General features: G+C 44.4%; 1 protein-coding gene across 1 annotated transcript in view; it reads left to right on the top strand.

Moving 5' to 3' along the window:
- SLC16A14 (solute carrier family 16 member 14) overlaps positions 1 to 22970 on the top strand; it is a 34152-nt gene that overhangs the window by 4533 nt on the left and 6649 nt on the right. Inside the window, 6 exon segments of the mRNA XM_032594529.1 lie at positions 5432 to 5703; positions 12924 to 13055; positions 18310 to 18747; positions 18750 to 18797; positions 18800 to 19182; positions 19184 to 19313. Of these exon segments, the coding sequence (XP_032450420.1) occupies positions 5445 to 5703; positions 12924 to 13055; positions 18310 to 18747; positions 18750 to 18797; positions 18800 to 19182; positions 19184 to 19313 (1390 nt within the window). The 5' untranslated portion in view covers positions 5432 to 5444.

Below are 22970 nucleotides of genomic sequence, written 5' to 3'. Positions count from 1 at the left end.
CCACGTCGGGTGTAGAGATTACCTAAATAAATAAATCTTTAAAAAAATAATAAAATAGGGGCACCTGGGTGGCTCAGTCGGTGAAGCGTCCGACTTCGGCTCAGGTCACGATCTCGCGGTTTGTGAGTTCAAGCCCCGTGTGGGACTCTGTGCTCACAGCTCGGAGCCTGGAGCCTGCTTCCGGTTCTGTGTCTCCCTCTCTCTCTGCCCCTCCCCTGTTCACGTTCTGTCTCTTAATAATAATAACGTTAATTTTTTTAAAAAATAGTAAATAAATAATTAGTTGAAAATGAATCGATGTCTGTTTTTTTATTTTTTTAATTAATTAATTAATTAATCATTTAATTTACATCCAAGTTAGCACATAGTGCAACAATGATTTCAGGAGTAGATCTTAGTGCCCCTGACCCATTTGGCCCATCCCCCCCTCCCGCAACCCCTCCAGCAACCCTGTTTGTTCTCTTACGTTTTGTCCCCCTCCCTGTTTTTCTATTTTTACTTCTCTTCCCTTATGTTCATCTGTTTTGTATCTTAGAGTCCTCATGTGAGTGACGTCATAGGATATTTGTCTTTCTCTGACCTGACTAATTTCACTTAGCATAATACCCTCTCATTCCATCCACATAGTTGCAAATGGCAAGATTTCATTCTTTTTGATTGCCGAGTAATACTCCATTGTATCTATGTACCACATCTTCTTTATCCATTCATCCATCGATGGACACTTGGGCTCTTTCCATGCTGTTTGGCTGTTGTCGATAGTGCTGCTATAAACATTGGGATGCATGTGTCCTTTCAAAACAGCACACTTGTATTCCTTGGATAAATGCCTAGTAGTGCAATTGCTGGGTCGTAGGGTAGTTCTAGTTTTATTTTTTTGAGGAACCCCCATCCTGCTTTCTGGAGTGGCTGCACCAGCTTGCATTCGCACCAGCAGTGCAAAAGAGATCCTCTTTCTCCGCATCCTTGCCAACATCCGTCGTTGCCTAAATTGTTCATGTTAGCCATTCTGACAGGTGTGAGGTGGTATCTCATTGTGGTTTTTGATTTGTATTTCCCTGATGTTGAGCATTTTTTCATGTGTCGGTTGGCCATCTGGATGTCTTCTTTGGAGAAGTGTCTATTCAGGTCTTTTGCCCCTTTCTTCACTGGATTATTTGTTTTTTGGGTGTTGAGTTTGATAAGTTCTTTATAGATTTTGGATACTAACCCTTTATCTGATATGTCATTTGCAAATATCTTCTCCCATTCCTTTGGTTGCCTTTTAGTTTTGCTGATTGTTTCCTTCGCTGTGCAGAAGATTTTTATTTTGATGAGCTCCCGGTAGTTCATTTTTGCTTTTGTTTCCCTTGCCTCCGGAGACGTGTTGAGTAAGAAGTTGCTGTGGCCAAGATCAAAGAGGTTTTTGCCTGCTTTTCTTCTCGAGCATTTGACAGCTTCCTGTCTTACATTGAGGTCTTTCATCCATTTGAGTTTATTTTTGTGTCTGGTGTAAGAAAGTGGTCCAGGTTCCTTTTTCTTCATGCTGCTGTCCAGTTTTCCCAGCACCACTTGCTGAAGAGACTGTCTTTATTCCACTGGATATTCTTTCCTGCTTTGTCAAAGATTAGTTGTGGACCCGTACATTGTGGGTCCGTTTCTGGGTTCTCTATTCTGTTCCATTGATCTGAGTGTCTGCTTTTGTGCCAGTACCATACTGTCTTGATGATTGCAGCTTTGTAATATATCTTGAAGTCCGGAATTGTGATGCCTCCAGCTTTGGTTTTCTTTTTCAAGATTGCTTTGGCTATTCGGGGTCTTTTCTGGTTCCATACAAATTTTAGGATTGTTTGTTCTAGCTCTGTGAAGAATGCGGGTGTTGTTTTGATAGGGATTGCATTGAATATATAGATTGCTTTGGGTAGTATCGACATTTTAACAATATTTGTTCTTCCGATCCAGGAGCATGGTCTTCTTCAATTTCTTTCATAAGCTGTCTATAGGTTTCAGTGTGTAGATTCTTCAGCTCTTTGGTTAGGTTTATTCCTAGGTATTTTATGGGTTTTGGTGCAATTGTAAATGGGATAGATTCCTTGAATCTCTTTCTGTTGCTTTATTATTGGTGTATGGGAATGCAACCGATTTCTGTGCATTGATTTTATATCCTGCGACTTTGCTGAATTCCTGGATCAGTTCTAGCAGTTTTTTGGTGGAATCTTTTGGGTTTTCCATATAGAGTATCATGTCATCTGTGAAGAGCGGAAGTTTTACTTCCTCCTGGCCCATTTCGATGCCTTTTATTCCTTTGTGTGGTCTGATCGCTGAGGCTAAGACTTCCAATACCATGTTGAATAACAGTGACGAGAGTGGACATCCCTGTTGTGTTCCCGACCTTAGAGGGAAAGCTCTCCGTTTTTTCCCCATTGAGGATGATATTAGCGTTGAGTCGTTCATATATGGCTTTTATGATCTCGAGGTATGCTCCTTCTATCCCTGCTTTCTTGAGGGTTTTTATCAAGAAAGGATGCTGGTTTTGGTCAAATGTTTTCTCTGCATTTGAGAGGATCATGTGGTTCTTGTGCTTTCTCTGCATTGATTGAGAGGATCATGTGGTTCTTGTCCTTTCTTTTATTGATGTGATGAATCACATTGATTGTTATGCAGATATTGAACCAGCCCTGCATCCCAGGTATAAATCCCACTTGTTGTGGTGAATAATATTTTTAATGTATTGTTGGATCCGGTTGGCTAGTATCTAGTTGAGGATTTTTGCATCCATGTTCATCAGGGAAATTGGTCTGTAGTTCTCCTTTTTAGTGGGGTCTTTGTCTGGTTTTGGAATCAAGGTAATGCTGGCTTCATAGAATGAGTTTGGAAGTTTTCCTTCCATTTCTGTTTTTTTGGAACAGCATCAAAAGAATAGGTGTTAACTCTTCTTTAAATGTTCCAGGGGTAGGGCGCCTGGGTGGCTCAGTCGGTTGAGCGTCCGACTTGGGCTCAGGTCATGATCTCACAGTTTGTGAGTTCGAGTCCCACGTCAGGCTCTGTGCTGACAGCTCAGAGCCTGGAGCCTGCTTCAGATTCTGTGTCTCCCCCTCTCTCTGTCCCTCCCCTGCTCATGCTCTGCCTCTGTCTCTCAGTAATAAATAAACATTAAAAAATTTAAAAAATAAAAAATAAAAAAATAAATGTTCCAGGGGTAGAATTCCCCTGGAAGGCTATCCAGCCCTAGACTCTTGTTTTGGAGGAGATTTTTGATTACTAATTCTATTTCTTTGCTGGGAATCAATGTCTATTTTAAAGACATCATTTAAATTGAGTAAGACATTTCATGTATTGGCTGAAAATTTCACTTTCCAAAACGAAGGTTTTCATCTTGCACTCATGCATTTGCTATTTTACATTTGAAACAACATAAAATCTCCCAAGTAGGCATATAGAGTGACAGGAGTGAAGAACTCAAGTTCCGGTTCCTCATCTCTACGATAACCGTGCTGTCAGTTCATCTCGACCGTCCTGCTGAAGGTGGTGACATGTGGCATCACAGCAGCTGCAGACCTTCTCTGTGCCACAGAGAGATCCAACAATTCTGAACTCATAGGCACTTACTCTCAAAGCAGATGTGCGTAACTGGGGCCACCTGCGTGTCAGGGCCAACTGTATAACCAGGGATCCTCTGAAATAGCTCCCTTGGATGATACAGTGCCTACGAAAGGATAAGTAACAGCACCATGCTGATTTGAAGCTTACAGACAGAAAATTCAAATGTAATTGTTTGAAACTTTGACCAGCAAAAGATCTTTGAGGAGAGGAGTATTTTATCAGTGAGGTCGTCTGGAAGCAGACCAACTGGGGGCGCCTGGGTGGCGCAGTCGGTTAAGCGTCCGACTTCAGCCAGGTCACGATCTCGCGGTCCGTGAGTTCGAGCCCCGCGTCGGGCTCTGGGCTGATGGCTGGGAGCCTGGAGCCTGCTTCCGATTCTGTGTCTCCCTCTCTCTCTGCCCCTCTCCCGTTCATGCTCTGTCTCTCTCTGTCCCAAAAAGAAAATAAAACGTTGAAAAGAAAAATTAAAAAAAAAAAAAAGCAGACCAACTTTTAGTGGTTTGTTGTTTTAAAGTTCTCCCCTCATGACGCTCAATGATGCTCTAATTGCCAGCTTCCGGGGCGGTGCTTCCAGCGCTCTGTCCCTGGCGCTACACTCCCGTGACTCTGCAGCGATGCCCTGCAGGGCTCAGCTCCACCTTCCGGACTCCCTGACAGTCATTGCCACTTGTTGTAGGCAACCTGTCTCTTCCATTTTCCTAAACATTGATGCACCTTCATAACCACCATCCTCTTCATTGTCAGCCGGTGACCTAACTTCCTACTTCACCCAAGAATTAGACCATCAGGTGTTACTTCTCATACCACTACTGGGCATGTCATCTGCGTATACCCTCTGCTTCTTCTGGTCTCAGGGGACGGACTGCTCCTCCTGGTCAAGACCAATTCTCCTGTCCCACCACCTCCACGATTACTGTCTCTGTCCTTCTTTTACTCTTTATCCTCAGTTCTCATATATGCCCTCAATGATCATCCTAAAAAATAAAGATGAAACCAGAGTCCTCACCAGACCTGGCATCAAAGCCCCCCTCCAGTTCCATCCAACTCCCAGGTCTCTCCTCCAAACATCTTGAGATGTATCTATGCAGAGCATGAGTCATCATGTCCGTTTCCTGTACAAACTCAGCGCTCAGCTTTCTAGTTTCCCAGGGAATGCTGGAATAGGGGTAGGCGGAATGGGTAAAAACATGTGTCTTGTGTATAAGACCTGGGTATCACTGTTATTAGAAAGCTATATCTCCCATTGTAGAAATAATAAATTGGCCTTCTAGTTTACCAGTCTCTCCTGAGTTGGGTTCACATGAGCTGGTCTTCTGAGGCTAATCCACTCTGGCTGTACCGAACAAATGGAACACTTAGACACACAAAATGAGAACCAGCTGCTTTGCCAAGGGCCCTACCAAGGCAAAACTACCCCAAAACCCTGTTTAAGGCCAGATGTCTTCCTTCTGTGACATCTTTGTTGTCACTTGTCAGTCCCCATCTCAATAGTGGACACAAGGCATGGGCTTTAAGGTCAGGAATAGCTGAGTTTGATTCCTAGGTTCCTGTGTAGCCAGACTTACTGGCCATGAGAACTTGGGAAAGGCATTTCACTTCTCTGAGTCTATTTCCATTTCTTTAAAAAGTGGATAATAACACTGATATAAAGATGCAACAGGTTTCACAAAAGTGCTTGGCAGTAAAAAAGTAAGGAGGTGCTCCCAAATCTGCACAATGACAAATTGAATCTGAAGGTCTGATAGGATGAGGCCACTTTGGTTACAAAAGGGGAGGTAGGGCTGTCCAAGGAAGATAAAGATACTTTTGGGTTGATGTACAAGGAAATTATTTGTCATGTGTATTTCAGAAAATCTTGGAAAATGTATACAAGTCATGAAGATATTGGGTATGATTTTGAAGACGACCCCAAAGATAAGAAGACGCTTAAGCCCCACCCAAACATTGACAGTGGGTGGGCTTGGATGGTGGTTCTTTCCTCCTTCTTCGTGCACATCCTCATCATGGGCTCCCAGATGGCCCTGGGAGTCCTCAACGTGGAGTGGCTTGAAGAATTCCACCAGAGCCGCGGCCTGACTGCGTGGGTCAGCTCCCTCAGCATGGGCATCACCTTGATTGTGGGTACGTTCGTGTGTGAACTCTTATAAAACTGAATAATTATAAATTGACAGTTTTCCACGGTAAATATGTTTTTATACTGTTGAAACATTAGATACTAGATGTTAATGATGGCACTATTTTTTTTTTTATGGTGGCAAAATATATATAACATCAAATTTACCGTTTTTTAACTACCTTTAGGTAGGGGCACCTGGGTGGCTCAGTTGGTTAAGCGTCCAACTGTTGATCTCAGCTCAGGTCATGACCTCTCGGTTCGTGAGATTGAGCCCCACATCAGGCTCTGCGTGGATAGAGAGGAGCCTGCTTGGGACTCTCTAGCTCCCTCTCTCTCTGCCTCTCACCCATCCTTTCAAAATAAATAAATAAACTTTAAAAAATGTTGTTTAGCCACTTTTAGGTATACGGTTCATTGCCATTGAGTACATTGATCAACACCATCCATCTCCAGAATCTTTTCATCATCCGAAACTGAAACTCTGTACCCGTGAACCAGTAACTCCCCAGTCCCACCACCACTCTGTTTTCTGTCTCTATGACATGTAAGTTGAATCATACAGTATTTGTCATTTTGTCTGATATTACTATTTGGATATTATAAAAAGTTGGAGTGTCTTAAAAACTGATCATTTAAAAAATTTTGCTTCATTCAGGACGCCTAGATGACTCAGTCAGTTAAGCGTCCAATTTAGGCTCAGGTCATGATCTCACAACTGGTGAGTTCGAGCCCCGCATCGGGCTCTGGGCCGACAACTCAGAGCCTGGATCCTGCTTCAGATTCTGTCTCTGTCTTTCTCTGCCCCTCCCCCACTCATGCACTGTCTCGCTCTCTAATACAAATAAACATTAAAAAATTTTGCCCCGAACTCTGTTTTCTTGACTGCTGTAATTCATTATACATCATTACAGATGTAATGATACTTAACTACTTTAATTCTTTAATACTTAACGAATATTTGTAAAAGAAAAAAAATGTAGAGAAAACACCATAAAAGTCAAGCAACAATCTTATTTCAGAGTTCCACTTATTTAATTTGAGATATCAATCCTATGCTGTTGAAAAATCTACTAAGCTCCTTTTAGAAAGGTTTCTGATCTAGCTAACAGGAAGGAATAATAATATATTTTCTAGTTAAACCTGAACGCACACCAATCTGTGAAAGCAATCCGTAGGCAGTTGGAGATACCAAGCTAGACAATTATCATAAATGTAACATGTTATTATGGCCCATGGGTTTCCTTTTGGGAACTAAACAATTTTTACTGTCAACTAATACTTAGTAAGCATCTCTTATCAACCAGGTGCTTCCCCTTGCCTTATCTCTTGAAAGTAAAAGCCACACTTTTACATCAGATTTCTCTTTAGTTTCAAGTATTCACAATATATTTTATACTAGAAACATAAATGGCCTCAAATCTTTTTCTGGTTCTGTGAGAGTTTGGGTATGACAGGCATCTGTGTGTTTGATGGAAGCCTCCCTTTTCAGTGATCTCCACGTTGGTGATTAATCGCTTGAATCCGACTCAAAGATTTGTTGATCTTGGCTGGCATTCAGACAGTGTTATTGGATAATACAACAACATTAATAATCATGGTAGTGCTAATAATGGAAAACAAGGACAAAGTGTTATTTCTCAAGATGTGTGTGGAGTAGGCATGTTTATCAAAGGGAATTAATACTAATCTTGCTTTAAAATTACATCAGGGCACCATTATGTGTGTGAGGGAATTACGGACACATCGTCTAGCCTGCAACATTAAGGAACTGACTCCTTCAACCCTGCACTGGCCTTATTAAAACAAAGACTGTCATCCGAAAAATGGAGGATGGTTTGCTTCAGTGTAGGGAATACGCTACGTTTGTGTTGGATGTGATTCAGCCTTTTCAGTAGGTCACAGAAGGAAAACTGTGCTTCTAGCACACTTAACATCCGTTTTTCTTACTTTTTAAAAACTAAATCTTTAAGGGCTGCCTGGCCAGCTCAGTCCGTGGAACATGCAACTTTTGAGCTTGGGGTTGTGAGTTCGAGCCCCATGCTGGGTGTAATGACTACTTAAAAATAAATAAAATCTTTACAATAAACAAATCTTTGAGGGGTAGAACAAAACACTTACAGATTCAATCTAGGAAGCGCATGCCCACCGCAAAAAAGAAGACTCCACAAAAAGCCAGCATACGAAATGTCCCATTTCCAAATCATCCAATAAGGTTGTCTTAGATACGATTTTGTGTTTCACAAGTTCTACAAAAGTAAGCAATGGAAGCCAGTCTTGAAATTATTGGAAATGATTTTGACTAGGACCCTCACAATAAGAACACCTAACTCAGAGCCATGGTGAGATGTGATTGTCCTCTTTTATTGGGAGGTAGTTCAGAATTCTGTTGGAACGTCCGTGAATTCCAGACATCGTAATTTCAGTGCGTAGACTAACCTTTCTACAGGAAGGGTGGGTGCCTGCCAGATAAATATCTTTTGCCTTGGAAATCATAACCCAGAAACATTCATAGTTATACAAATAAAAGGTCTGTATCTTATCATCGTCTTAAACTGCCATTCATTATCTCAAGCTGCCTGGTACAGGGTGGCTGCAGATATGTAGGGATTTTTCCAAGCCAGAAACCCAAAGAACATCTCTCCTTTATGTAGCATTTATACATGCCAAACGCACCTTATGTATATGATCTCGTTTGATCCCACAACAACACTAGAGCCAGACCGTTGTCTCTATCTGACGTAGGAAGAACATGCAATGCTCACAGACTTTAAGCAACTAACTGAAGGTCGAACAGCCGACAAGTGTGAGGCAGGCTTCAAAGCTGGCCCACTGGACTCCAAAATCGTGTCTTCCACACCACACTGCCTGCCATTACGTGAAATGAGAACTGAAATGGTTTTGAAGTGAATATAAATTGTTTTCACTTTCTAACCCTTAGAAGCATATTGGGTTTCTCTTTTAAATTAGAAAAAAACAAATCCATGGGACGCCTGGGTGGCTCAGTCGGTTGAGCTTCGAACTCTTGACTTCAGTCTCATGGTTCGTGGGTTCGAGCCCCGCGTCAGGCTCTGCACTGTTAGTGCTTGGGATTCTCTCTTTCTGTCTCTCTCTCTCTCTCTCTCTCTCTCTCTCACTTTGTCCCTCCCCTGCTCGCTCGCTCTAATAGATAGATAGATACCCATGAATTACGTTACAGAGTTGAAAGCCATCTCTCTCTTGGGCAGTAGCTTGCACATGGGAAATTCAATAATTTCATTCTTGTTTCCTTCTTTGCCAGCACAGACTTTGCCAGTTTCCTGCCGAAGGTCCCAATTTTTAACAAAATGTAATCACCTCAGTCTTATCTAGAGCAGCCTTAGTGATAGTCCTTGGAATAATTCTTGGTGGAAGCCATGTTGTTAGGGGAATCTACTGGCTGCAAAAGTTTACTTACTTGCTAAGTAGATTTGGAGCAGCAGTTGTCAATCCTGACTGCACATCGGATCCCCCTGGAGAGCTTTAAAATCCCTGCCACTCACGCTGCACCTAGACCATTAAATCATAACCTCTTGGGAGGGGACCCAAACATCAGGTCTTTTTTAAAGCCCTTAAGTGACGCCAATGCTCAGCCAAGGCGGGGTGTCATTGATTTAGAGGCTCTGGACGCTCTATTGCAGGGAGGGGTTACCCCAAGAGGCCAGGAGTTCAATGAACTACCTACTTTCATCCATGATTATATGCCAAGGTCACCTCAGATTGTTTCTCTCCTCACCTGAGCTTTTTCCAACCTATGAGATGCAGAGATGGGCAAGTAATTGTGACTTCCTCATCGTGTTCCCTGCAGCTTTATTACGTGGGAAATGGGCCAAAATCAGATTCCTTCTGAAGAGGAGAGTCTGATAATGTGTAGAATCTCATTCCCAGAACACTGAATTTCTCCACAACAATGGGAATCATAGCCAGACGACCCACCAGCTCCTTTGCCCCTTGTCCTTAGACCACGTAGGGAGTTCTTTTCATTGCGGTGAAACGGTAATTTGAGCTTGGAGATTCCAACTGGCCATCAGCAATCATTAGAAAATGGAAAGGAATCATGGGGCACCCGGGTGGCTCAGTGGGTAAAGTGGTCCGACTTCAGCTCAGGTCAAGATCTCCCAGTCTGTGAGTTCGAGCTTTATGTCAGGCTCTGTGCTAACAGCTCAGAGCCTAGAGCCTGCTTTGGATTCTGTGTCTCCCTCTCTCTCTCTCCCCCTCCCCTGCTTGCTCTGTCTCTCTCTCTCAAAAATAAATAAACATTTAAAAATTTTTGTTTTAAATGGAACGGAATCAGAAAGCTTGGGTCTGACTTCCTTTTTTTTTTTTTTTTTTTTTTTGACTTATCTTGTGTTTTGTAACCATGGAGGAATCACAACATTGCTGGGGCTGACTTTGCCCATCGCCAAGTCATATGTGACTAAACTCCAGCACAAGAGAGACGAACTGAAGAGGCAGACACGGTTACCAACTTACTGTCCTTATCAGTAAAGCAATTAATCCTATCTTTTTGATATAGGACATTCCTTCAGACGGGACTGCCTGCTCTTACTTGGGAATTCCCCTGCCCTCTTTTTCCCCAAGTGCTTTCTCAATGCCGTGTTCCATAAACTGCAGTATCACAGAAAAACTTGCTTCTGGACCTTCTGTTACATGCAAAATATGATCATGCTCCTGAACTCCTGAACATGCTTTAAAATTATTTTCTTTTAAATGTTTATTTATTGAGAGAGAGAGAGAGAGAGAGAGCACGAGGAGGGGAGGGGCAGAGAGAGAGGGAGACAGAATCTGAAACAGGCTCCAGGCTCCAAGCTGTCAGCACAGAGCCCAACATGGGGCTTGAACTCATGAACCATGAGATCATGACCTGAGCCGAAGTCACTTAACCAGCTGAGCCACCCAGGCGCCCTCTGAACATACTTTTAAGCTTAAAAGGCCTATTAACAGCAGACCGATGAATCGTGCATTTTTTCTCTTTTTTATCCACTTATCTGAGATTTGAGTGCTGAAGTGACTGTGAGTTTAGAAAAATAAAAATATTCGTGAAGAAATCAAAGACACAGCTTCAACTTATGGCTTCTGAATTTCAGAATTATTGCCCCCAATAATTCCCTCAGATGTTTATGTCAGTGTGTTTAGTTTATATATTATTTATACCATGTGGTTATTTTATATAAAATATATGTACTACATTAAGTTTATTCTAAGAGGCTTATCTACTGGATTATTTCCTGTATTGTGCCAGAGTTAATTAAATTAATAAATCATTACCTTCATAATTTTTAGGATTAGGCCCTCTCACAATAATTAGGCAAAAAAAATTCATTAGCAAACTATGCATCCAAATATGTACATGAATATAGTTAGAGGTTTAAAGGAAAATTTTATTTTGGTTTGGACTAAAAGGGGAAGCTCCTTAGAGTTCAACAAATTTTTTTTTTTAATTTTTTCAATGTTTATTTATTTTTGGGAGACAGAGCCTAAACAGGGGAGGGGCAGAGAGAGAGGAAGACACAGAATCCGAAGCAGACTCCAGGCTCCGAGCTGTCAGCACAGAGCCCGACACAGAACTTGAACCCACCAGCTGTGAGCTCATGACCTGACCTGAAGTCGGACGCTTAATCGACTGAGCCACCCAGGAGCCCCAAGTTTAACAACTTTTTAACCTGAAATATTTCCACTGGAATATAGGTTTCCATAACTGTAAAAAGTAATAATGATCAAAAGTAAGATGATGTTTAAAATGTGCCATCTTACCAAATATTGAATGTAGCCTCACACCATAGAGCTAAAATACAGATTGCTTTTTGGATAAGGAATCACTGATCACAAGGCAAGCATTAAGCTTCTGTGACATCAGCAGTTACCACGACATCAGCAGTTACCACAAAATCAGGAAGAAAACACAGGGGGTCGACAAAAACTAGAGCATCATAAGAAAGTAAGCAGTAAGGATGTGTCGCTCGATACAGTATTGCTGTGAGCGTGGTGTCGGCAGTGCACGGAAGCATCTTCCTGAATCTTCTGCACGGTGTCATAAATGCATAGCCTGCTGGGGCCAGTCTGGGACTGAGAGTCGGCGGGGGCTGAAGTACACTATGAAGTGTATTCTTTTCAATGTGGTTTGCATCTGGGTGTCCTCATGAACACAAGCTCTCAGCTATTTGCTGGAAGCGTGGGAGAACTGGGAACCCCTTCCTGTACCCCCCTTAGGTCTGGAGTCAAAAACTCAGATAACAGCTAATATAAATGAGGGCAGGAGGCCAAGCACAGGACTAACGGGAAGGGTGGTGACAGTGGCAAAGTCAAGTGTGGACACAGCTACGGAGCAGCTCCAGCTGTCTTGGCTGTGTGGGAAGCTACTGGATTCTGTGTTGCCATTGGATTTGTTGTGAATGCTCTTAATTTTTAAATGTTGACAACTGATCCAAAATATCTTTTAAACTATGTTCTGGATTTTTTTTTATTTTTTTTAACGTTTATTTTTGAGACAGAGAGAGACAGAGCATGAATGGGGGAGGGTCAGAGAGGGGGAGACACAGAATCTGAAACAGGCTCCAGGCTCTGAGCTGTCAGCACAGAGCCCGATGCGGGGCTCGAACTCACAGACCGCGAGATCGTGACCTGAGCCAAAGTCGTTCGCTCAACTGACTGAGCCACCCAGGCGCCCCTGGATTTTTTTTTAAGTTTATTTTATTTTTTTATTTTGAGAGAGAGAGAGAGCAAGCAGGGGAGGGGCAGAGAGAGAGAGGGAGACGGGATCTCAAGCAGGACTGTCGGCAGAGTCCGATGACTTGGGCCTGAACTCCTGACCTGAGCCAAAATCAAGAGTCAGACACTTAACAGACTGAGCCCCCAGGCATCCCTAAACTATGTTCTGGATTTTAAAAATGCATCCACAGGCTGAATAAGCCCATAGACACTAGTTTAGGACCTTACCTCTGTTATGGGCCAGAGAATGAACTAACTTGTCTATTTATTTCGGGTCTGTCTTCCTTCAAAACCTAGAACCTTGGTTTCATGCACCAATGCGGTTACTGACACCCACTTTGCATATGCAAAGCCTTTGCATATAAAGCAATGGGGGGGTTGGTTCTTTGTATTTACCAGCCCTAGCAATGTTGTAGTCTTTGTCCTTCAAGTGAGGATTGATTAAGAGAGCACGAATATAAAAACACCGTCGGTCAATTCCGTTTTCAATGTTCCACGACAGGACCTTTCATCGGCTTGTTTATTAACACCTGTGGGTGTCGCCGGACCGCAATAATTGGAGGGCTGGTGAACTCCCTCGGCTGGGTATTGAGTGCCTATGCAGCAAACGTGCATTATCTCTTTATCACCTTTGAGTGACAGCTGGTAAGCATAGTGATCTTTTTTAAACTCGATTTTAAATATATCTGTTGGGCATTTTGGCAATGAATAGTTACGGAGAAAAGAGACCCATTGAAATATTGTGTCCTTCCGTCTCCTCCCCCCCCCCCACCCCACCGTATAAGCCAGGAAACACTTTTTAATATAAGATATTCAATATGCCTTGAGTGTGGAAAAACAACCTAATGAGCGCACTTGGCCTTCCTATTAGAATCTCATTAAATTTCCCGTGATTGGTTCTAAGTTGCCAGTCTTCTTTCTTATGAGGAATAGGAAAGGGAAGGTGATAATACAATTCAAAATAATTCACATAGGTGAACAGACCAAATATGGAGAGAATTGATAACATACTCTCACTTAATAACTGCAGAATGGAGCATGAATCATCGGATAATTATTTTCTCCTTCCGCCCCTTTCAAATGAGTGAAATTAGCAACAAAATCCACAGATATGTAGAGACTCTGAGAAGCAAGTCCAGAGCAGAGAGTGTCACTGCCCAGTGAATAGGTAAGAATTGGCCACTAGGCAACGTGGTTTGCATATCCGTTCTGCAAAACACATTCCCGGCCGTAATTTCCTTTATCAACAGGTAGCAGAACTCGCAACAGATGAGTAGTTTCTTGTACAATTCTATTGCAGTGAACCAGATCTAGCCTGACTTTCCTTTTTGAGTACAGAGCTTCAATCCCGATAAATGACACCTTGATGACAGTGTTGGAAAAAGAGTTACACATTAGAGTTTGGAAGTTTTGCTTTTTTTTTTTTTTTCCACTTATTATCTGTGTGACTTTGGGCAAATCACTTAACCTGCTTACCGCCTCAGTTTACTTATGCTAAATGGGATAATGAAGAGTGCTCGGTTTACAGGATTATTGAAATGATTGAGATAATCTGTAGAAAGCACTTGGCACAGCATTTGCCACAAAATAGAGTCCTCAGTAGGTGTTAGCTAATGTGTAATTGTTGTATAGAATGCAACATCTTTATTATAGTATAAGCGTAAGTGCCTGCTTTATGATAGCAGGAGACCTGAACACAAGAACCTACCCTCCAAATAAGTTGGCAGGCTGGTTCTCTGTCAGTTACATCAATCCGCATAAAGCATTTCTGTGTCCTTCCAAGCATAGTTTGAAAACCACTGATCTGAAGGACTTGGTAACAGCTCTGAAAGAACAACTTAAGATGTTTTCCCTGAGAAGGTTAGCAACTTTCCCCCAAACGGTCCAATGAATAGAGCCAGCACTGGGATTCTGATACTATAGGTGAGGAAATAAACACTCCTGCTGAGATCAAGGAGCCACACTGGGGTCTCCGGGCAGACATATGGGGCCCCTGTAACTTGATGTGCTGGTATTTGGTTATACAGACTAGGACTTGATCCTAAAAACTGAGACTTGAGTTCTCATCATTCAGAGATTTCTAGGATTAGGTTCTTTGTTTAAATGAACTTTATTTCTTGCAGTTAATTGCTTTTTGACCTTCGAATAATATTGTTTCCACATTCATTCATTTCCTTCTTCATTCACTTACATATTCAACAAATATTTCTGGGTCTAAAGAAGTAGAAGGAAAATCAGGAGGCTAATGAAAGGAAAGTGTATCTTGAGCACACTATGGCTCCCACTTGGTATACAGGAAACACCCAAAGAAAGTCCCTGAAAATAAATGTATCCACCTTACCCACAAATACATATCTAACTATACTTAACTAGAAAATCCTGCTAAATCAGTTAGCTTATATATATATAATTATATATATGCAAAACCCTGGGCTGTCATTACAATTTATGTTCGCTATCCTTCTTCATTCCAAAAAGTATTTGAGACAGATTTCTTTGTATCTCTCTCTTTTTCTGAACACCTAAACAATTAAAACCATGCGGGAATATCCTATTAGGCAGAAAAATAATGTCTGTCCGAGCAACCTTATTCAGCAGGGGGAGTCTGGACACATGTCTTCAGTTTACCAGTGCTCCATTTTCTTAGGTCTGTCTCCTGAAGACACGTTTTCCCCCATGCACACTGACCCAGGACCACAGGATTTTCTCTCCCCTTCTGGGCCTCTTTCCTCTACCCTGTTGGTAGGGCTGTAGCCCCTCCTCTGAACTTGAGGTGGTAGAGAAATTGTTCCAGGGCCCTGCCCAGGTCTGAACATTAGCAGGGCCTTGCTTGACCTTGGGCTCGAGCCACATATCCCTGTCCTAGGTAAGGCCTGTCCTATAAGGTTATGGAATACCCCTGCCCATTACCGATGGCAAAGCCACCTTAGGAAAGGGGAGGATGCTGTTAACGGCATGGATAATATAACAGGGAAATAGGTATTTGCAACGTTGGGCCTAGAGGTTTTTTTCCCTCACACATGAGATTGTCTATTAGGTACACCGAGTTAGAATTAGGGCTTATGCTTAGGTACTTCGGTTCTCTTCCTATTAATCATTTGATTCTGCTGGTGTTTAGAAATCCATAACCACATTAAATTTAGGATGCTAGCTATTGTCAGAAACAAATCCATTTAAAAAAAAATTAAACTTGCTTTGTGCTCTCAGCAAAATCCAGACTATGACAAATTTCACAGGACAAATGACCCAGTTCTCTCAACAAATAAATTTCAAGGAAAAGCCAGAGAAATTTCAAGAGGCTTAAAATTCATGCCAACAAATAGCACTGTGTGGGCCTTATTTGGACCCTGGTTAGATAAACAAGTTTTTAAAGAAAATGTAGTCATTTCTGAGACAATTAGAAATTCAAACACTTTCTGGATATGTCATGACAGCAAGAAATTCATTTTGGAGCTGCCTGGGTGGCTCAGTCTGTTGAGCGTCCGACTTTGGCTCAGGTCATGGTCTCACGGCTCATGAGTTTGAGCCCCCTCTGTGCTGACAGCTCGGAGCCTGGAGCCTGCTTCCGATTCTGTGTCTCCCTCTCTCTCTGCCCCTCCCCCACTTGCATTGTCTCTTTCTCAAAAATGAACATTAAAAAAGAAAAAAAGAAAGTCTTCATTTTTTTTTTTCAGATTAAGCTGGTTAAAGAATTCTCCTATTTAGAGATTCATACTAAATATTTGCACACAAAATGATATATGCAGGATTTGCTTTACAGTCAGGGGGAGGAGGAATTGTGTTTATGGACTATTGGATATTTTTCTCTGCCTCTTTGAATGTTAGGATATGACAGATTCTGGGTGTTTTGTTTGTGGACTTAACATCATAAAGATTAATCTAGAGTTTAGTTCAAAATTAAGGATAGCCATTTTCTTCCTGCTCGTTTCTCACATAATGCAAATTATTATTATTACCCTCATGGAGGCTTTGCAAGGGGGCTTGGGACCTGTTCCTGCTTCTGCTGGGAATCAGTTGGAAGCTAGCCTAATTGTTCTTTTTTTTTTTAAGTTTATTTATTAATTTTGAGAGAGAGAGAGAGAGTATGAGTGGGCGAGGGGCCGAGAGAGAGAGACGCCCAAGCAGGCTCCGTGCTGTCAGCACAGAGCCCGACATGGAGCTCTCTCCCACGAACTGTGAGATCAGGACCTGAGCCAAGATCAAGACACTCGACCGACTGAGCCACCCACGCGCCCCAGCTTGATTGTTTTTAAAACAAGGGTGTCCACCTGAAGACCGTTGAAGATCATTGCCTTCTGACAGTTGCTATAAATATCACTGCTCTCAGGTAAATAAAGGGGGCAGGTGGCTTCTTGAGGCTGGTTTAGAAACTCAGGCTGAAGCAGGGGTGCCTGGGTGGCTCAGTCGGTTGAGCATCTGACCCTTGATTTGGGCTCAGGTCGTGATCCCGGGGTCGTGGGACTGAGCCCCACGTCAAGCCCTGCTCCGAGCGGGGAGGCTGCTTGAGAATCTCCCTCTCTCTCTGCCCCTCCCCGGCTCACTCTCTTTCTCCTCAAAAAAAAAAAAGGGGGGGGGAGGCAACACCACAGCTAATTTCCAGGTTATTGTGAAACCCAAATCAAATAAAGCCTATAAAGCAACTGGCCCACTGTTGGCTCTCAGTTAATGGTAGTTCGTATTGTATTTGCGTACATGACTGCTCTGGTCTTCCTTTAAGTTCAGGTAATTCTGAAACTATTAGACGATGCTGAACTAAGGAAGCTTCAGCTCTGGGGAGCGACATCGGCCAAAGTCTCTTTCGTACTATCATGCCGCCATTCTCATGTCAGGACGTCTTAAGCATTATGGCGCATTAGCCCCATCTATGGCGCCCCATGGTCATTGAAGTGGCTTTATGGTTTCCGCTGTACCTATAAGTTAAGAATGCAAACCACGACCTCCTGGCCAGCATTTTGTTTCATTTCATTTCATTTTTTAAAATCAAATTCACTTTTTAGAGCCGTTTTAAGTTTGTAGCAAGACGAGTAGAAAGCCCGGTTCTCTTATCCCCCCCCCACCCCCAACACACACAGTCTCCCCCACCAGCATTTTAATTTGGTCATGGAACACAAACTGTTCCAGTTTTCTGAGAAAGATAGCAGTAAAAATCAGAGATACAAGTAAGTATTCTGTGGTTCTCACGTCCAGTAGCTGGGTGTATTTATGGGTACATTCCTTTTATTCTTCCTACACATTTGTGAACAAATGGACCCATTTCTGAGGCTTCTCCAAATTGCCTGGAATTGCTCTGCGGCCACTGGTACATAAATACTTTCCCGGGTACTTAGTACAATTAGCGCTGACAGCAGGGCCCTTGGCATCCATTTATTTGTTCAGTCACCCATCTTTTCATGCCTGCATCCGTTCGGATCTTCTGATGTGAGCATGCTGGCTTACTTCATTATTGGAGTAAGCTGTGCTGCAAAGCCTCATAGGGAAATGAGGGACTAGAAACTTCCACGGATGACCCGCTCCGGGCTTACCCACTGAGCTTCTTTGTTACGAACATTATTCTTTCTTTGTGTAAAAAAAAATAGCATAGAGGGGCGCCCGGGTGCCTCAGTCGGTTAAGCGCCCGACTTCGGCTCAGGTCACGATCTTGCGGTTTGCGAGTTCCAGCCCCATGTCGGGCTCTGTGCTGACAGCTCGGAGCCTGGAGCTGCTTCTGATTCTGTGTCTCCCTCTCTCTCTGCTCCTCCCCCGCTCACACTCTGTCTCTGTCTCTTTCAAAAATAAACATTAAAAAAAAGAAAAAGTAAAACCGAATAGTATAGAGACTATGATAATGAAATGCTGCAAGGTCTGGAGACGGTCCACTTACGTGGCGCTGTGTGCTTTTTCTCCCCGTCCAACCCGCGCAGGCTTTGGAAGTGGGATGGCCTACCTGCCGGCTGTGGTCATGGTGGGAAGGTACTTTCAGAAGAGACGCGCCCTTGCCCAGGGCCTCAGCACCACCGGGACGGGGTTTGGCACCTTCCTCATGACGGTTTTGCTCAAGTACCTGTGCGCGGAGTACGGTTGGCGGAACGCGATGTTCATCCAAGGCGCTGTGTCCTTGAACTTGTGTGTTTGCGGGGCGCTCATGAGGCCCCTCTCTCCTGGGAAGGAGCTCAACGACGACCGTGGAGGGAAGGATCCACAGATGGTCCCGGCTCAGTCCCCTGGATCCAAGTCAAGCGGACAGTTGGACGGAGCAGAAGAGAAGGGTGGCGGGCCCAGGAACGAAGAGACCCTCGGGGACCTCCCTGCCCAGGCGGGCCAAGAGAAGGCAGGGCACGGCCAGAACATGGCGCCTTTCGGGTCCTGAAGACGGCGAGCCAGCTGACCAGGAGAGTCAAGAAGGCTTCCGAGCCTGGTACTCGGGCTATTTTGGAGCAGCCTCGCTCTTCACTAATCGGATGTTTGTCGCCTTCGTTTTCTGGGCTCTGTTTGCCTACAGCAGCTTTGTCGTCCCCTTCATCCACCTCCCAGAAATAGTCAATTTGTATAATTTATCTGAGCAAAACGATGTTTTCCCTCTGACCTCAATTATAGCAATAGTGCATATCTTTGCAAAAGTGATCCTGGGCGTTGTGGCCGACTTACCTTGCATCAGCGTTTGGAATGTCTTCCTGATGGCCAACTTCACCCTCGTCCTCAGTATTTTCATCCTGCCGCTGGTGCACACGTACGCCGGCCTGGCGGTCATCTGCGCCCTGATAGGGTTTTCCAGTGGTTATTTCCTCCCTGATGCCCGTAGTGACTGAAGACTTGGTCGGGATCGAGCACCTGGCCAACGCCTACGGCATCATCATCTGTGCCAATGGCATTTCCGCGCTGCTCGGGCCACCGTTTTGCAGGTAAACCATGAGAGGTTTTAAGAGCTTCGCGCACATGTAGAGAGCTGGGTGTGTTCTCATTTGCGTTTTGAAGTCCAAGAAAGAAGTTCCCGTTTGTGCACGTGCGTCTTTTTCTTCCCGTCTGGGCCCCCCAGCTTCTCATTTGTAAACGTTAGCAAGGTAACGGTCCTTCTTTCAGGTAGAATGAGATGAAACTTCCGATCTGTATCCGCAGATAAGCGGCCGGGCTAGTAAAGTGGGCAGTGGAATCGCGCAGAAGCCCTACCCCATCTGGAGGAGGCAGCCTCCGCCCACCTCCAGCTGATCGCGGTCACCAAGAAATTTGGAAAATTGTTGCCAGATCCTCTATCGTTAGTGTTGTTGCTGCTGCTGCTGTTTCCAAAGGAAAACTAGGACTTGAGCTCTTAGGTGACGTTTCCAGATTTGTCTTAATTAAATTTAATAATTTTTTTTTTGAGAGAGAGAGCATGAGCAGGGGAGAGGTGGAGAGAGAGAGAGAGAGAGAGAGAGAGAATCCCAAGCAGGCTCCGTGCCCACTGTGGAGCCCGACGCCAGGTTCCATCTCACAACCGTGAGAACCGTGACCTGAGTCGAAATCGAGAGTTGGACGCTTAACCAATGGAGCCACCCAGACACCCCTATGTTATTTTAATTGAAGTATCGTTGACACGCAACATTATATTAGTTTCGGGTGTATAACGTAGTGGTTCCACAATTATGTACGTTATGGACCGCTCATCATGGGAAGCGTCATTATCGTGACATTTCCAGATGTTTAAGACACTGCCGGTAGGTCCCATGGGACACACCAAGGAGCTGGGTCTAGCCCGGTAGCAGTGTCTTGTCGCTGCTCTGATAACTGCCACAGACTTACGGGCTTAAAACATTACAGACTTATTACCTTATAGCTGTAGGGGTCAGAAGGCTAAATTGGATCCCAGCGGGCTACGGGCAAGGTGGCCGCAGAACCGCCTTCTTTGTGGAAGCTGCGTGGAGGCACCCATTTTTTCCCCCGTGGCAGCTTCTGGAGACTGCCTGCAGTTGTGGTTCTTTTTTTTTTTCTTTTTTTTTTTTTTTAATTTTTTTTTCAACGTTTATTTATTTTTGGGACAGAGAGAGACAGAGCATGAACAGGGGAGGGGCAGAGAGAGAGGGAGACACAGAATTGGAAACAGGCTCCAGGCTCTGAGCCATCAGCCCAGAGCCCGACGCGGGGCTCGAACCCACGGACCGCGAGATCGTGACCTGGCTGAAGTCGGACGCTTAACCGACTGCGCCACCCAGGCGCCCAGCAGTTGTGGTTCTTAGCCCCTTCCTGCACCTTCTAAGCCGGCGCCGCAGCTTCTCATCTTCCTCTGATTCTGACTCTCCTGCTTCCTTCCTTCACTTGGGTTACATCGGCTCTGCTGGACAGTGCAGGATAATCCCCGTCGCGAGATCCTTAACTCAATCCCATCTGCCAAGTCTCTTTGGCCACGTAAGGTAACATTCACAGGTTCCAGGGACTAGGACGCGAGCAGCTGGGGAGACTTGGGGGCATTCTGCCCGCCAGAGGCCCAGAGGCCACCAGTTGACAACATCCGGGCCAGCTCTCTCCCACGCGTTCACCTGAGTTCAGTGAGGAACTTGCTTCCCACAGTGGGCGTACCAGAAATCACGGGTACTCAGGAGTCCTAGGGCAGCCGGGATCTCTCTGAACCTGTTGTTTGTGGAAAACGTATCAGCAGGTAGACTCAGGCCCCCAAGAGGCCAGGTACTGGGCGAAGGTGACCAAGTCAACTCTGTCCAAAGATCGGAGGCAGGAGCCCACATAGTGTGGCAGGGGCTGGGGCCAGACATCAACACATAGGTGCCACCTAGAGGTGGCTGACAGGGCTGCGAGGTCAGGGCCGGTAGCTGTCGTCAAAGCCGCCAGAGCTTTTGTGCAGTGATTTCAAGTGACTTGGTAGAGCCTCCCCCCCGTTCGGGTGCCCCCACCCCCTGCTTGCCTGGCCCCTCCTGGCCCTTTATTCTCATATCCTCTGCAGGAATACCTCTACCAAAGAACCCCATGGCTGCAGGACAAAGCCCTCCCCGCCCTTTCCTTCCTAGTCTCTCTAGGGATCATACGGTCATATCCTATCCTCCGACCCCACTGGCAGAAGGCTTGTGTCAACACACTCATTTTTAAGTCCCCCACAGGATGTGAGATTCAAGAAATCATGGATTTTTGCCTATACAGCTGATAGCACTGGCTGGTAAAGGTTTAAGACCCAAGACTCAGTTTAGGAAACCTACCGGCTACACGGGGGGCTGCTCCCATTCTCTGTCCATACACAGACATGCGGGTGCAGCATTTCTAGGTGACAGTGATTAACAGGCAGTGTGGCAAACCAAACTGGTAGCTGGAAAGCTAGAACTTGCTCAGGGATCTCATGCAGAATTTCCTCTCAGGGATGCAGTTGGCTGTAAGAGAGCACCCCACCAATGGTAGCTTAAACAGAGATTTAGTTGTGTCGCATAATCAGAAATCTGTAATTCAGAGATACTGGATGGTATAGGGACAGCGTCTCCAAGATCCTTCTGGCCTTTTCCTTATGCTAATTGCCTCATGGCCGCACAATGACAGCTGCAGCTCCAGCCCCTACATCTTCATTTATAATGAGGAGGAGGATGGGAAGAAAGGCTCAATTTCAGCCGACTTCCATTTCCATCTGACCGGCCAGAACTGTGTCACACAGCCAGTCCAAGCTTCGAGGGATCTGTATTTTGCTTTCTAGCCTCTGTAGTAGAGGAAGGAAAGGAGAAAAGAATTGAGATTGGGGGTTGGATCAGGCAACCAATGATACTTCCTAGAGATGTTAAACCGCAATATCCATTAAAGGGATGGGGATATTATCAGTGGCTCACCCACTCTCTTGTTGAAAGTTCTTCGGATATATTGTATTTGGAAACGGAATCTGTCGTTGACGGTTCTTTTCATGATCCAGGTGTACTTTCTGCTTCTTTTTTTTTTTTATTATTTAAACAAAAATTTTTTTTACATTTATTTATTTTTGAGAGACAGAGCACAAGCAGGGAAGGGTCAGAGAGAGAGGGAGACACAGAATCTGAAACAGGCTCCAGGCTCTGAGCTGTCAGCCCAGAGCCCGACATGGGGCTCGAACCCACGAACCGTGAGATCATGGCCTGAGCCAAAGTCGGACGCTTAGCCGACTGAGCCACCCAGGTGCCCCACGTACTTTCTGCTTCTAATGGTCAGTCTGGGGTTATTTTTATACTGATCTGCCAGATTTCAATAGCAGCACCACAACACAGCTGTGACGTGTGGCACATGCAATTCATGATCAACGTTAACTAAAGCACCAAAGTTGGCCAGCATACTTTCTTTATCCCATTCTCGTGGTCACGTCCTTCTCACTGATTTGCATTCTAGGGCACTTTTTGGAGTGGGAGAGAAAGGAATTAGAACCAGAGCAGGGAGTTATACCCAACCCTCAAATCATCATGTGTTATCTCTGCCTGCTTCAAGGTTCCCACCACGGATGGTAGAAACCGCTGCATTAATGGTTAAGAATCATCTATGAATGGATGTCAAAGGCTGCCCTGGGGACTGTAAAATCAATGTTCTGCTGTGAGTCTCTAGGCCACCACCTGAAGGGGATTTTCTTTCTTTTTGTTTGTTTCTTCAT

The sequence above is a fragment of the Lynx canadensis genome, chromosome C1 (assembly GCF_007474595.2).
Source record: "Lynx canadensis isolate LIC74 chromosome C1, mLynCan4.pri.v2, whole genome shotgun sequence".
Taxonomy (NCBI): domain Eukaryota; kingdom Metazoa; phylum Chordata; class Mammalia; order Carnivora; family Felidae; genus Lynx; species Lynx canadensis.
This window is presented reverse-complemented; position numbering and strand designations above follow the sequence as displayed.